This window comes from Camellia sinensis, chromosome 2 (genome assembly GCF_055761805.1).
Source record: "Camellia sinensis isolate YWXY chromosome 2, ASM5576180v1, whole genome shotgun sequence".
Taxonomy (NCBI): domain Eukaryota; kingdom Viridiplantae; phylum Streptophyta; class Magnoliopsida; order Ericales; family Theaceae; genus Camellia; species Camellia sinensis.
This window is the reverse complement of record NC_138962.1, coordinates 80,306,149-80,317,166: the sequence shown is the minus strand read 5'-3', so window position 1 is coordinate 80,317,166 and position 11,018 is coordinate 80,306,149. Positions and strand designations below refer to the sequence as shown.

Below are 11,018 nucleotides of genomic sequence, written 5' to 3'. Positions count from 1 at the left end.
ACTCAAGGATGTGAGTAATCGCTCGAGCACAACTTTTCTTGCTCGAACGGACATCAATGTCTGCAAAACTTTTGGTTGCTTTCATTTTTTGCTCGAGCAGCAACTTCTTCGCTCGAGTGAAGAGGTCGATTTCTGGTTTTTCGAGTAAGCTATTTGAGCCTCAAAACATAAGTCCACATGGTGTAACTTACATGATATGGCTTATATGTTAACCATACAACCTCTAACATGATATAAATGTTAATTTCACAAGATTTGAAACTCAAATTCCCATGAATTCATCACATAAGTTCAATTATATCAAATTTATTTTCATAACTTCAAGACTCATGCAAACAAACCTTATACCTTCTTGGATCTTTCATGCACGTGAAGTGTAGCTTCTTTTTTCATCTCAAATGGCATAAATGATGCTCAAACTCATGAGGGTCAACAAAATTATGCATGCATGTATGATTTGGTGCCATATTCTTCATGTTCCAACAATATTCTTCCAAATACAAACATGAATTCTTAGAATTGAGTTTAATACCATGGTAATTCTTATATGCATGTAGTAAATGACTCTCAAATCAACATGAACTACATGTTTCATGCTCAAATATGCAAATTTATGGCAATTTCTTACATGCATATGTATATTGACTTCAAATTTATCATATACAACTTAAACCTTGTTCTTGATTATCAATTCTCTTTGAATTCATACAATTACAAACTCAAACTCATGAATTAAGGGTTGGTTACTCACCTAGAAGCTCCAATCCTTTCAAATTTAGCTAATTTCTTGAGCTTAATTTCCAAATTCTCTAGCTTTGAGCCAAAATCCATAATTTGTGCCCTCTCTCTCTCTCTCTCTAGAGTGTAATTCAGCCAAGTATGAGAAATGGGCTCAAATATGAGCTGATACATTAATCTCCCATGTATTTATAAGCCAGATTAATCAACATTACTAATTCAAGCTTAGTATTAATGAATTAGGCTTAGTTAATCATTAAATTAATCTAATTATTTTGATTCGAATCAATTTTTAATTGAATTTCACCATAAGCTCTAAAAATTAAGCTAATCACAATGGTATTGTCAATTTCAATTTCAATTTCTGTCACTTCTACGACCTTCAATTTCAATTTATAACGGTAAGTTGAACAAGTTTTCCTACGGTGAACAAATATAACTTCAAAAATACAAACTATCACATAATTGGCACCCAAATTAAATTAAGCACATAATCACAAACACAATCATGATTAATTAACATAATACAGAACAAGGTTATCACATATTCTATCCAATATCATTGTTAAATTAATACATTTCGTACAATTTAATAGGAGCAAAAATGCAATTTTCCCTATATATATATATATATATATATATTGTTAATGAGAATTTTATAGACTTCAATAGTGTTTGATAAAATTGAAAATTAAAAGCTAAAAATTAAATGTTAAATTTTTTAAATTGAAAAACTGCTTGATAAAAAATTGAGTGTTGAACTAAAAAAATTTATTTGATATGTACTAGATCAAATTTGAAATTTTTTATTCTCAAATTGTATATTTTATGATTTTATATTGTAATAGTGAGTTGGTAGTGGTAGAGGAGGCATCGATGACGTTAATTATGGCGCCAATGGCAATAGTGGTGAAGATTAAAGGATAGAATTTGTAGTGATGGTGTGACACCCTAAATATTTAATTAATGCCACAACCAATCACGATAATAATAACAATAATAATAATAATAGTGGTAGTAGTAAAATAAAATAATTAATGTTATAGTTGTATGTGATAAAATGTAATTTAATTGGATTATTAAGATTTGGGGTCAAAGTAGAATTAAATCAAAAATTAAGCAAAACTGGCACTTGTTGAGATAAGGACGTATCTAAACAGGATTTGGCCTATCTAAGCAAGATTGGCCCATAAGCACGTGGCACACCTAGAAGACTCCATGTGTATTGCTAATCATGGTTTGTGTAACGCCCCGAAAATTTATAACATCATATAATTACATCAACCAACATTCATTATAAGAGAGGGAGTGATTCTTCAACTTTTACATCATTGATCATTAAGGTTTGTACAAAATAGTTCCACATGCAAATTATACATTCAACGATATCAAATACATGAATCTATAGCATGTAGAACATTAGATCAAAAATAAATGAATGCCCTCAAGGCTTACAAATTCCAAGGCTTAAGCTCGGTTCCAAAAAAATGGTCTCACGAACCCATATAACTATAGCCCTCGGCTAGCAAAAATACATCACAAGAAAAAATAAGCCATATGCCCTCAACAAATATGTCTACGCCCTAATTCGGCGGAATTGCCACATCATTTTCTACACCAAAATCCCATAGGGGTGAGCATAAAGCCTAGTAAAAATTTCTTAACAAAGTATATACATTTTATACAAGTCCCGCAATATGATATGCACCTGCCATGCTATGCTTTTAAAGGATAAATCACACTTTTACATCTTTTGAAAATCATAATGCTCAATGATAACTTGAAACCTCAACAATTTGAAATTTACAATTTAATTCAATGGGGCAGTAAATACGACTTAGGTAATCCCTAGGTTGATGTCTGCAAGTAGGCATAATTAGCACTACCAAAACCCCACTTTACCGGTTACTAACCGGAAGGGAAGTGGTACTTCCTCCGCGCGTGTTTTCGGTCTTTCACCCCGGACACTCAGGCCAACTTAATCAATTTCATCTACATCTCCTATCCGGACTTACCAACGTATTTACCTCGAAGCATTTCAATAAAATCTCATTTTTTATTTTTACAATATTTCATTCTCAATGCAAGTTTCAAATCCCAATTCAATATTTATAACAAACAAAGTATTGAAATGTTAATGCAATTATTATCCATGCAATGCAAGAATTAACCATGCGATGCAACATCTTTCCATTCACAAAACTTCCACACAAATGTTTCATTTGTGGTCAAAATTCCCATTTTTCAATTATTCCATGCAAGGTTCTCATAATAATCATAACACTCATTTCCCTTTTTAAAGCTATTCCTCATCATAGCCATAGATTTATCTAAGTTTTTCAATGACTAGCCAACAATCTCATACTTCTTAAAATCCTCAATAATTTATCCATTTCATGGCTACATTACATTTTGGGCAATAACCTCCCAAAATCCCCAATTTTCATATTCTAAAAAGAAATTTACCCTTTGCCAAGTAAAAACAAGAAATTTTCTAATCATTCTTTTATTTTAACATGATGATGTATAAACACCCACAAATTTCCAACATATTTCATAAAGTCTCAATTTTTAGGTTTTTGCCCAAAACTAAACATTTCTTCATCTTTCACAAGAAATCTTTTTCCCAAAGCCCCCATTTCCATAATATGGTCAAGTTCTCTAGTATTGCAAGAAAAACAAGAGGTAAACTCATTTTTGAAATCATCACAACACATGAACCAAAACCAAGTTCCTATACTACCCAAAAGAGTTCCAAATCAACATAATCTTGTAAAAACATATATATAACTCAAAGAAATTCCCTACCTCAAGTTCTTGGAAGGAAAATAGATGAAAGCCCTAAAAGCAATGGTGACGAAACCCAATCTTGACCGCACGTAATGTAGCTCTAACTTAGCTCTCCAACTTTAATCAAGGGACTAGGGTCAAAATATTTATAGATTTAGAGAAATCAAAGATCTAGCGGTGTTTAAAGTAGGAAATGTAAAGAGAATGAGGAGAAAAAAGTCTTTAGAGAGAGAGAATGGTGTATAAAATGATATAAACTCAGCCCAAGGAAAAAAGAAAAAATTGATTTTCGGACAGCAACGACTCCCGCATGTGCGGCACCCCTACTCCGCACCTCTTTCCGCACTTGCATATAATGCAGTGGCCAACCCAGAACTTCCCCTGTTTCCCGCACGTGTGGCCAAGGCCTTCGCACATGCGACTTTGCCTTCAGTCCATAATTTTTTTTCCAGATCAAACGAAAAGCCTCCCGGATTCAACTTTAAGCCTCTCAAAACAAGCGAAACTCATAATTGAAATTAATAGGGACAAAAATTTTGAGGAAGAGATTTCAAAAGTGACGAACCCACCAGTGACAAAACCTCGAATTACAACCCGACATTCTAAAATGATGAACCCCAACACGCACAAAAGAAAAGTAAGACGGGTTGCGTGTTCGGTCATCGCAGTTTGCCTCCCTATAAATAGGGAGGATATGCTCCAGGTTAGGAAAACAAAAACAAAAGGAAATAAAATGGGAGAAAAAATAGGAAAGCAAGAGAATAGACGTGAATAGTCAGCAAAAATAGGAGGGAAATAGTAAGAATTAAAATTACGGTGAATTATATTATACCTTGAGTCACCATAATATATTTTATGTATGTTTTGAATTACCATAATTTCTTTTATACAAGTTATGTTTTATAATTTATATTTATATTTCAATTACGTTAATTATTTTCTGAATTCTATTTGCTTAAAATGAAACCCATGGATATGTCTGTTTAAATTTTAGAAATTATTTGATAATGATATTGTAAACAATTATTTTCTGTAAGTACCACCATGGGAGTCCCATGCTTGAGAGAATTAAATAACCATTAACCTCTATTTGGCCACTTTGTGGTCCTCTATTTGTCATGGATCCATTAACTTATGTTCTAACTATCACTCATGTGAGCTCTGTTCTGTACTGTGGTTATGGTTATTTATTTGCATAATTTCTGTATTTCAGTTTCTGTCACTTTGAATAATGTTTTTATTCAAATTAAGTTATGTAAATGTTTTAACTTGACTAACTATCCATGGTTATTTTGTGTTCTCCACTCTTGACATAATATTTCTCACTCTGCTGTGTGCTTATAGTTTGTTACCCTTTCAGGTGATGAAATGTAAGGAAGACTTGTAATCTCGTGTAATGGAACCTGCACAAGAATCTAATGCTGATCCGTTATTTTTTTTTTCTTTTCTTTTCTTCTTCCTTTTTTATTTTTATTTTTTATTGAGGGCTGGTCACTGAATTATAAAATAATAAAAGCCCTATAGATTTATTTTCTTTTATCAAAATAGTAGAATGAAATAAATTTTTTGTTTAATTATTTTCTTACTTTTATTTTGCCTCCGCCTGCGCATTTAATAACATTAATTATTTTATTTTACTACTACCACTATTATTATTATTATTGTTATTATTATCGTGATTGGTTGTGGTATTAATTAAATATTTAGGGTGTCACATTTTTTACGATTAGAATTATTTAATAAGTTGCGATTCCAGACCTAAGCTCCTAGGGTTAGGTCGTGACAAGGTGATATCAAAGCAATGGTTTTAACAAATATATATATATATATATATATATATATATATATATATATATTCATGTATAGATAAATAAGGAAAGAAAATAACTACATAAATAAATAAATAAATAACTCAATAATAAACTAAGAAATAAATATTTACCTGCGACGTTCGTCATTTTTTATAAAATTTCACGTTTATTCTGGTGATATAGGAATGCCTGAGTTTAACCTTGATAAGGTATTTTGGAGGAACTTGGGACTATCAATTTGGAGGATATTTTAGTAAAGCACCCCGCCCCCGACTCACTGGAAGGATAGAGAGACTCGGAGGATATAGTTAGGAGACTGCATCCAGGTTATGCCCAATTGATGGTCGGCCGATATATATACAGATTGATCCTACTAATGTACCATACTTATTGTGGAGTCAAAGCCATGCCTACACGCGCGGACAATATCTCGAACCCACCCGTATCTTCAGTCTTGCCGCAGGATATAACCGCCCACACTACAACATTGGCCCTTTGCCCCTAGATTTTGTTGCAAGATGGGGAAATATGTACCCCGAGGACTACATCTTCATCCATATCCATAACCCTTTGGAAATTATTAATATTTAGAATGTTGATTTTAGTAATGACTTATCATATATCGAGACACTGGCTGGATTGTTAATCGAGCGTTCTGGGGATACATACAGTCCGTTCCCATTCACACAGTCCAAGCAGCGTGGATGTGTTTTGGTGTGGTATAGTTAGGGTAGGAATTTGAGCTTTTTATGCAACACTACTTCCCGTGGTTGTTTGACCCACCGATCTAGATTTTGTAGAATGAAATTCCTCATAAGCTAACCATGATGAGTTCTGATCCCTATTTTGTTTTTGTGCCACAAGGATGAGACACTAACACAATTTTTTATTTTTGGAACAAGGATGTACTATTACATTTGTGAAAATAGTAAAGTTGGTATTTTATATCTATACTGCATTGCAATATATATATGCTACGTTATAAATGTAATGCCTCGTTTATACTTTGTAAAATGACCAATAATGGTAACGAAAGCGAGTCATCAGTTAGTGGCACTGAATCGATGGAAAGAATCATGGAAAAAGCGGTTACTACCTTTTTGCAAGCCTTACAGACTAACATAAACAATGGGATGCCAGGATAGCGAGAAGAGCCGGTTACCATAAAACAATTCCAAGATCTAAAACCCACTAGATTTACTAGCGGTCCAAACCCAATGGTAGCAGACGCTTGGGTTAAAGACATGGAAAAGATTTTTCGCACCTTACCCTGCACTGAAAGACAGAAGGTTACTTTCGCCACTTTCACTTTTAAAGAAAATGCGCAGGAATGGTGGCTTCTCACCCTGGAGAAAGAAGAAATCGTGACTTGGGCAAGATTCTTGGAAGTATTTTATGAAAAATACTTCCTAGATTCACTGCGGGAACAAAAGGCATTAGAATTCATACATCTAAAGTAAGGAAGCATGACAGTGGTTGAATACAAGAGCAAGTTTACACAACTTGCTCAATTTCTGACATATGTCATCCCCACCGAAGCTCGAAAAGCAAGGAAATTCGAAACAGGATTGGATACTGAAATCAAAGATAAGCTTGAGGTTTTGAAACTACCAACCTATGTAGAAGTGGTAGACCGAGCATACATTGCGGAAAAAAGAATTAAAGCCTCACGCTCCAGGAAACCAAGCCAAAGGAAACGATTTTGGGAAAAAGACAACGGAAGATCTGGTGTTGTGCCTCCTAAGAGGGTGAATACAAGCACAACCAGCTCAAGCAATCAAGGTTTTACTAACCCCAAAGGTGGCACCATTCCAACTTGCCTTACTTGTGGAAGGGCTCATTGGGGACAATGCCATCGAGATACGGGAGCATGCTTTAAATACGGTCAAGTTGGCCACTTGCTAAGAGATTGTCCAAAGCTCACCAATCCTACAGTAGGCCCCTCTGGACCAGTCAAAAAACCCACAGGATTTGGAGAATGGAGGAAAGACCAAAAAGGCCAAGGAAGGGCTTTTGCCTTGGAAACTGAAAAATCAGAAGTTACCGAAAATGTTGTGTCAGGTACACTTTCTGTCTGTGATCATTTAGCTCATGTTCTTTTTGACTCTGGTTCAACATATTCTTTTGTTGCACCACACTTTGTTTCCAAGTTGGCATCAACCCCCGAACCTTTAGGATATATATTGTCTGTGTCTTTTCCTTTTGGTAATTCTGCCTGTAGTACTGATGTGTACAGATCATGTACTATATCCCTAAAAGGAAAAACACTATACGTAGACTTGATTCCCCTCCACATTGGGAACTTTGATATGATCTTAGGGATGGATTGGATGGCTGCCAACCACGCCTCTATCGATTGTAAAGCCAAAAAGGTCTCCCTCCGGCTACCAAACCAACTCGTGCTTGTCTTTGATGGAATCGAAATTTCCACCCCTCTTTGTCTTATATCCTCCATGACCGCCCAACGAATTCTAAGAAAGGGTTGCTATAGTTATATTTGTTATGTGATCGATACACAAAAAGAGGACCCCACCATTGATGCAATCCCCGTGGTTAAAGAATTCCCAGATGTCTTTCCCGAAGACCTACCTGGTACCCCAGTTGATCGGAAAATCGAATTCACCATTGAAACCCAACTTGGTACACAACTGATATCGAAAGCTCCTTACCGTATGTCAATGACAGAATTAAAAGAACTGAAGACTCAACTCCAGGAACTACTGGACAAAGGCTTCATTCGACCTAGTACCTCACCCTAGGGAGCTCCATGTAGACACCCCATTTTTGACTGTCCTCAAGACTTGGTTATGCTTGCAGGTACACCCAACAACTAGTTTGATTGCTCGCTGAGTACTTGACTGTCGCGGCGGAACGTCACCGGTTCGAGCTTCCCGAACCCTGTATCCTTTCTGCCATTTTTTTTGGACCTTGACTAGGTCCTTTCAAAATGACTTTCTTGGTGCACTGTCGGTCATGGCATGGCACTGCCGGCCATTTCCTTGTGCCTGCCGGCCACTGATGAAGCCCTGCCGGCCATCAGTGAGCCACTGCCGGCCATTAATGATGGCCGGCACCCCCCCTATCTCAGCTGGTTTTCCTCCAGATCTTTTGAGCCAGCTGGTTTTTTGTTTTCTGCCCTCCATACACGTGTATGGAGGGATGGAGCTCTTAAAAAGCTTCTTGAAGAAGCTTCTTCTTGCTCTCTTCTATATAAGTAAGAGGGCTCCCTCTATATCAAAGGTTCAACACTTTGACAAGAGAGATAGCTCTCTCTCTCTATATTATTGTTGTTTTAGTCCCTTTTCCTTGCACTTTTGCACTACACCTCCTAGCACAACACCTCCACCACCCATTCCATCACCTTGGAACTGATTTGTAGAGGTTGAAGACTCACTTCCTTAGTCCAGAAGTTGCTGCATTGCTGTGCTACAAGCGTAAATCCTCATTTCCTCATTTTTTGCATTATTTTGCTCTATACCTTAGCTCCATTTGCAAGAATTTTTGAGTTTTGGCATGAACTGAAAAGTGTCTTATTTTGAGCCCCTCTTAAAGTTTGATTAAGGATACTTTTCTGTTTGAGGTCATCTACCTCCTTGTATGCTCCATCTCTCTTTTAAGGCTTATTTTGCATCATATCTTAGCCTTACTTGCAAGCATTTTCGAGCTTTATCATAAACTAAGAAAAGCCTTATTTTGAACTCCTCTTGAAGTTTGTTTTAGGTCTCTTTTCTGTTGGGGGTCATCTCCCCCCTTGTATGCTTGTTTGCATCTTGTTTTGAGCCTTGCTCCTAGGCCTTTGTTTCATGCTTTGTTTGGCTAGCATACTGTTTTGAGAGCCAAAATTAGAGGGGGGTGACCCCCTCTCTCCTTGTCTTGTTTGTTGGCCTTTTTGGCCTTCCAAAGGGGCTCTATTTTGCATGTATTGGATTCATGTTTCAGGCCTTATTTTGTGAGTTTTAAGGTCTGCCTAAGCTCTGTCAAGAGCCCATTTTACCATATTTTGTGTCCCCCATGCATGTTTAGAGCAACCCTCTTCAAGGCTTTTCGAAGGGACCTTTCATTGCATGCTTCATTGACTCCTTTTAGGCTCTTTTTGGTGGATTTTAGGACCCTCATAAGTCATTTCTAGAGTTTGTTTTGCCATGTTAAGTGTCCTTGTTGCATGTGTAGAGTAACCTCTCTTGTAGCCTTTCAAAGGAACTCATCATTCTTGCATGTGTGGACTTCATTTCAATGGGTTTTTGGGGTTTATTTGACATGCCATGTTTCTGTTTTGGGCTGATTTGGTGACCTCCCTTGTGCTTCATATACATGTAGTAAAACCATGCTTACTAGCCTATGTTGCATGTTGTTTTAGCTCTTCATGTTAGCACTTTTTGGCCATGCTTGGAATTGATTTGGTGCATGTTTAGGACTGCCTTGGCTCTATTTTCATGCTTCATGTCCAAATAATGCTTGCTTTGTATGGCTATAGTTCAATGCATTTGCCTAGTTTTGAGTTTCGGGGCCTATTTCATGCATTGGGTGACATATTTCCATGATTCGGGACCATTGAGCATCATATCTCAGAGCTGGAAATTGCATGTTTGTATGCCATATTTTATCCCTTGCCATGGTTTGGTCGAGTGGCATTTGATGCCTTAGGATCGGTCTTTTTCATCGTGCATGTTTGCATGTGTCTCGGTTGTCTCATTTCCATCATATGGCCACTGATTTGAGTATGGCTGAGGTCCGCTCATATTGGTGTAAGCCCATCGTGCATTGTGTATGCCATTTTAGTCCATTGCATTGCGTATGCTAGGTTGTTAGTCGCATTGTGTATGCCATATAGTTTATAGCATTGTGTATGCTAGTAGCACATTGCGTCTCATCCTTGCATGTTCGCATGGTTAGGTCGCATTGCATTAGGATTGCATGCTAGTTGCATTTGTGCATGTCGTGCATATTGCATTGTGTTTGGATTTAGGGTTAGTCCAAACACGGGAAACGAGGGACGTTTCATACTCCGAGTGATGGAACATGTCTCAATTCTCGGTCACCGAAGCTCTTGATGATTCATGATAGAGTTCTAGGCTTTACTTGTTGTATTTGTGCATTCATTTTCATATTGATTTGCACAAGTCGGATCTTTGGCCATCATGCATCGGGATGCGTGATTGATGGTCGTGGATCCGACTATACCTCTCCCTTGATGTTTTGAGGTGATTTGGGGTGGCATAGTGCATATACACCCTTGGGAGACCCTCCCATTTCTCTATTTTGTGCTTTGTTGCAGCTCGGTGTCACAGCACACCAGTGGCCAGCAGTGCACCACTGATGGCCGGCAGGCTCTCATCCTTGGCCGGCAGTGCCCTATTGTTGGCCGGCAGTGCCTCTTTCATGGCCGGCAGGCCACTGGTGAACCCTCTAACAGTGTTTTGGTAAGTTTCAGCAACAAACACTGGAAGACACCCTGCAAACAGAGCCTCTAAAGAGCAACCGGAAGGCGTTCCGAGGCGAGGAACCAAAGTAAGCATGCATACCTTCCTTCTTCGAACAGAGCTGGAGCATCTTCATTTGTTGCTCTTCATTTGTTGTTTATTAGTTAATTTGTTAATTAATTAAATTTGTGTAAATAATTAGTTGTAGCTAGTTATTCATTTGGTTTTGTAATTAATTAGCTTGTTAGTTAGTTAATTA

The 11,018-nt window shown here is 37.1% G+C and overlaps 1 protein-coding gene across 1 annotated transcript; it reads left to right on the top strand.

The window, feature by feature from the left end:
• Window positions 1–6,805: 6,805 nt before the first annotated feature.
• LOC145814667 (uncharacterized) lies at window positions 6,806–8,098 on the top strand. Its single transcript, XM_082911644.1, has one exon. The coding sequence runs from the start codon at window positions 6,806–6,808 to the stop codon at window positions 8,096–8,098; it is 1,293 nt and encodes a 430-aa protein (XP_082767770.1).
• Window positions 8,099–11,018: the final 2,920 nt, after the last annotated feature.

Coding starts and splice junctions, on each gene's coding strand:
- LOC145814667 (XM_082911644.1), top strand. CDS start 6,806: ATGACAGTGGTTGAATACAAGAGCAAGTTTACACAACTTGCTCAATTT.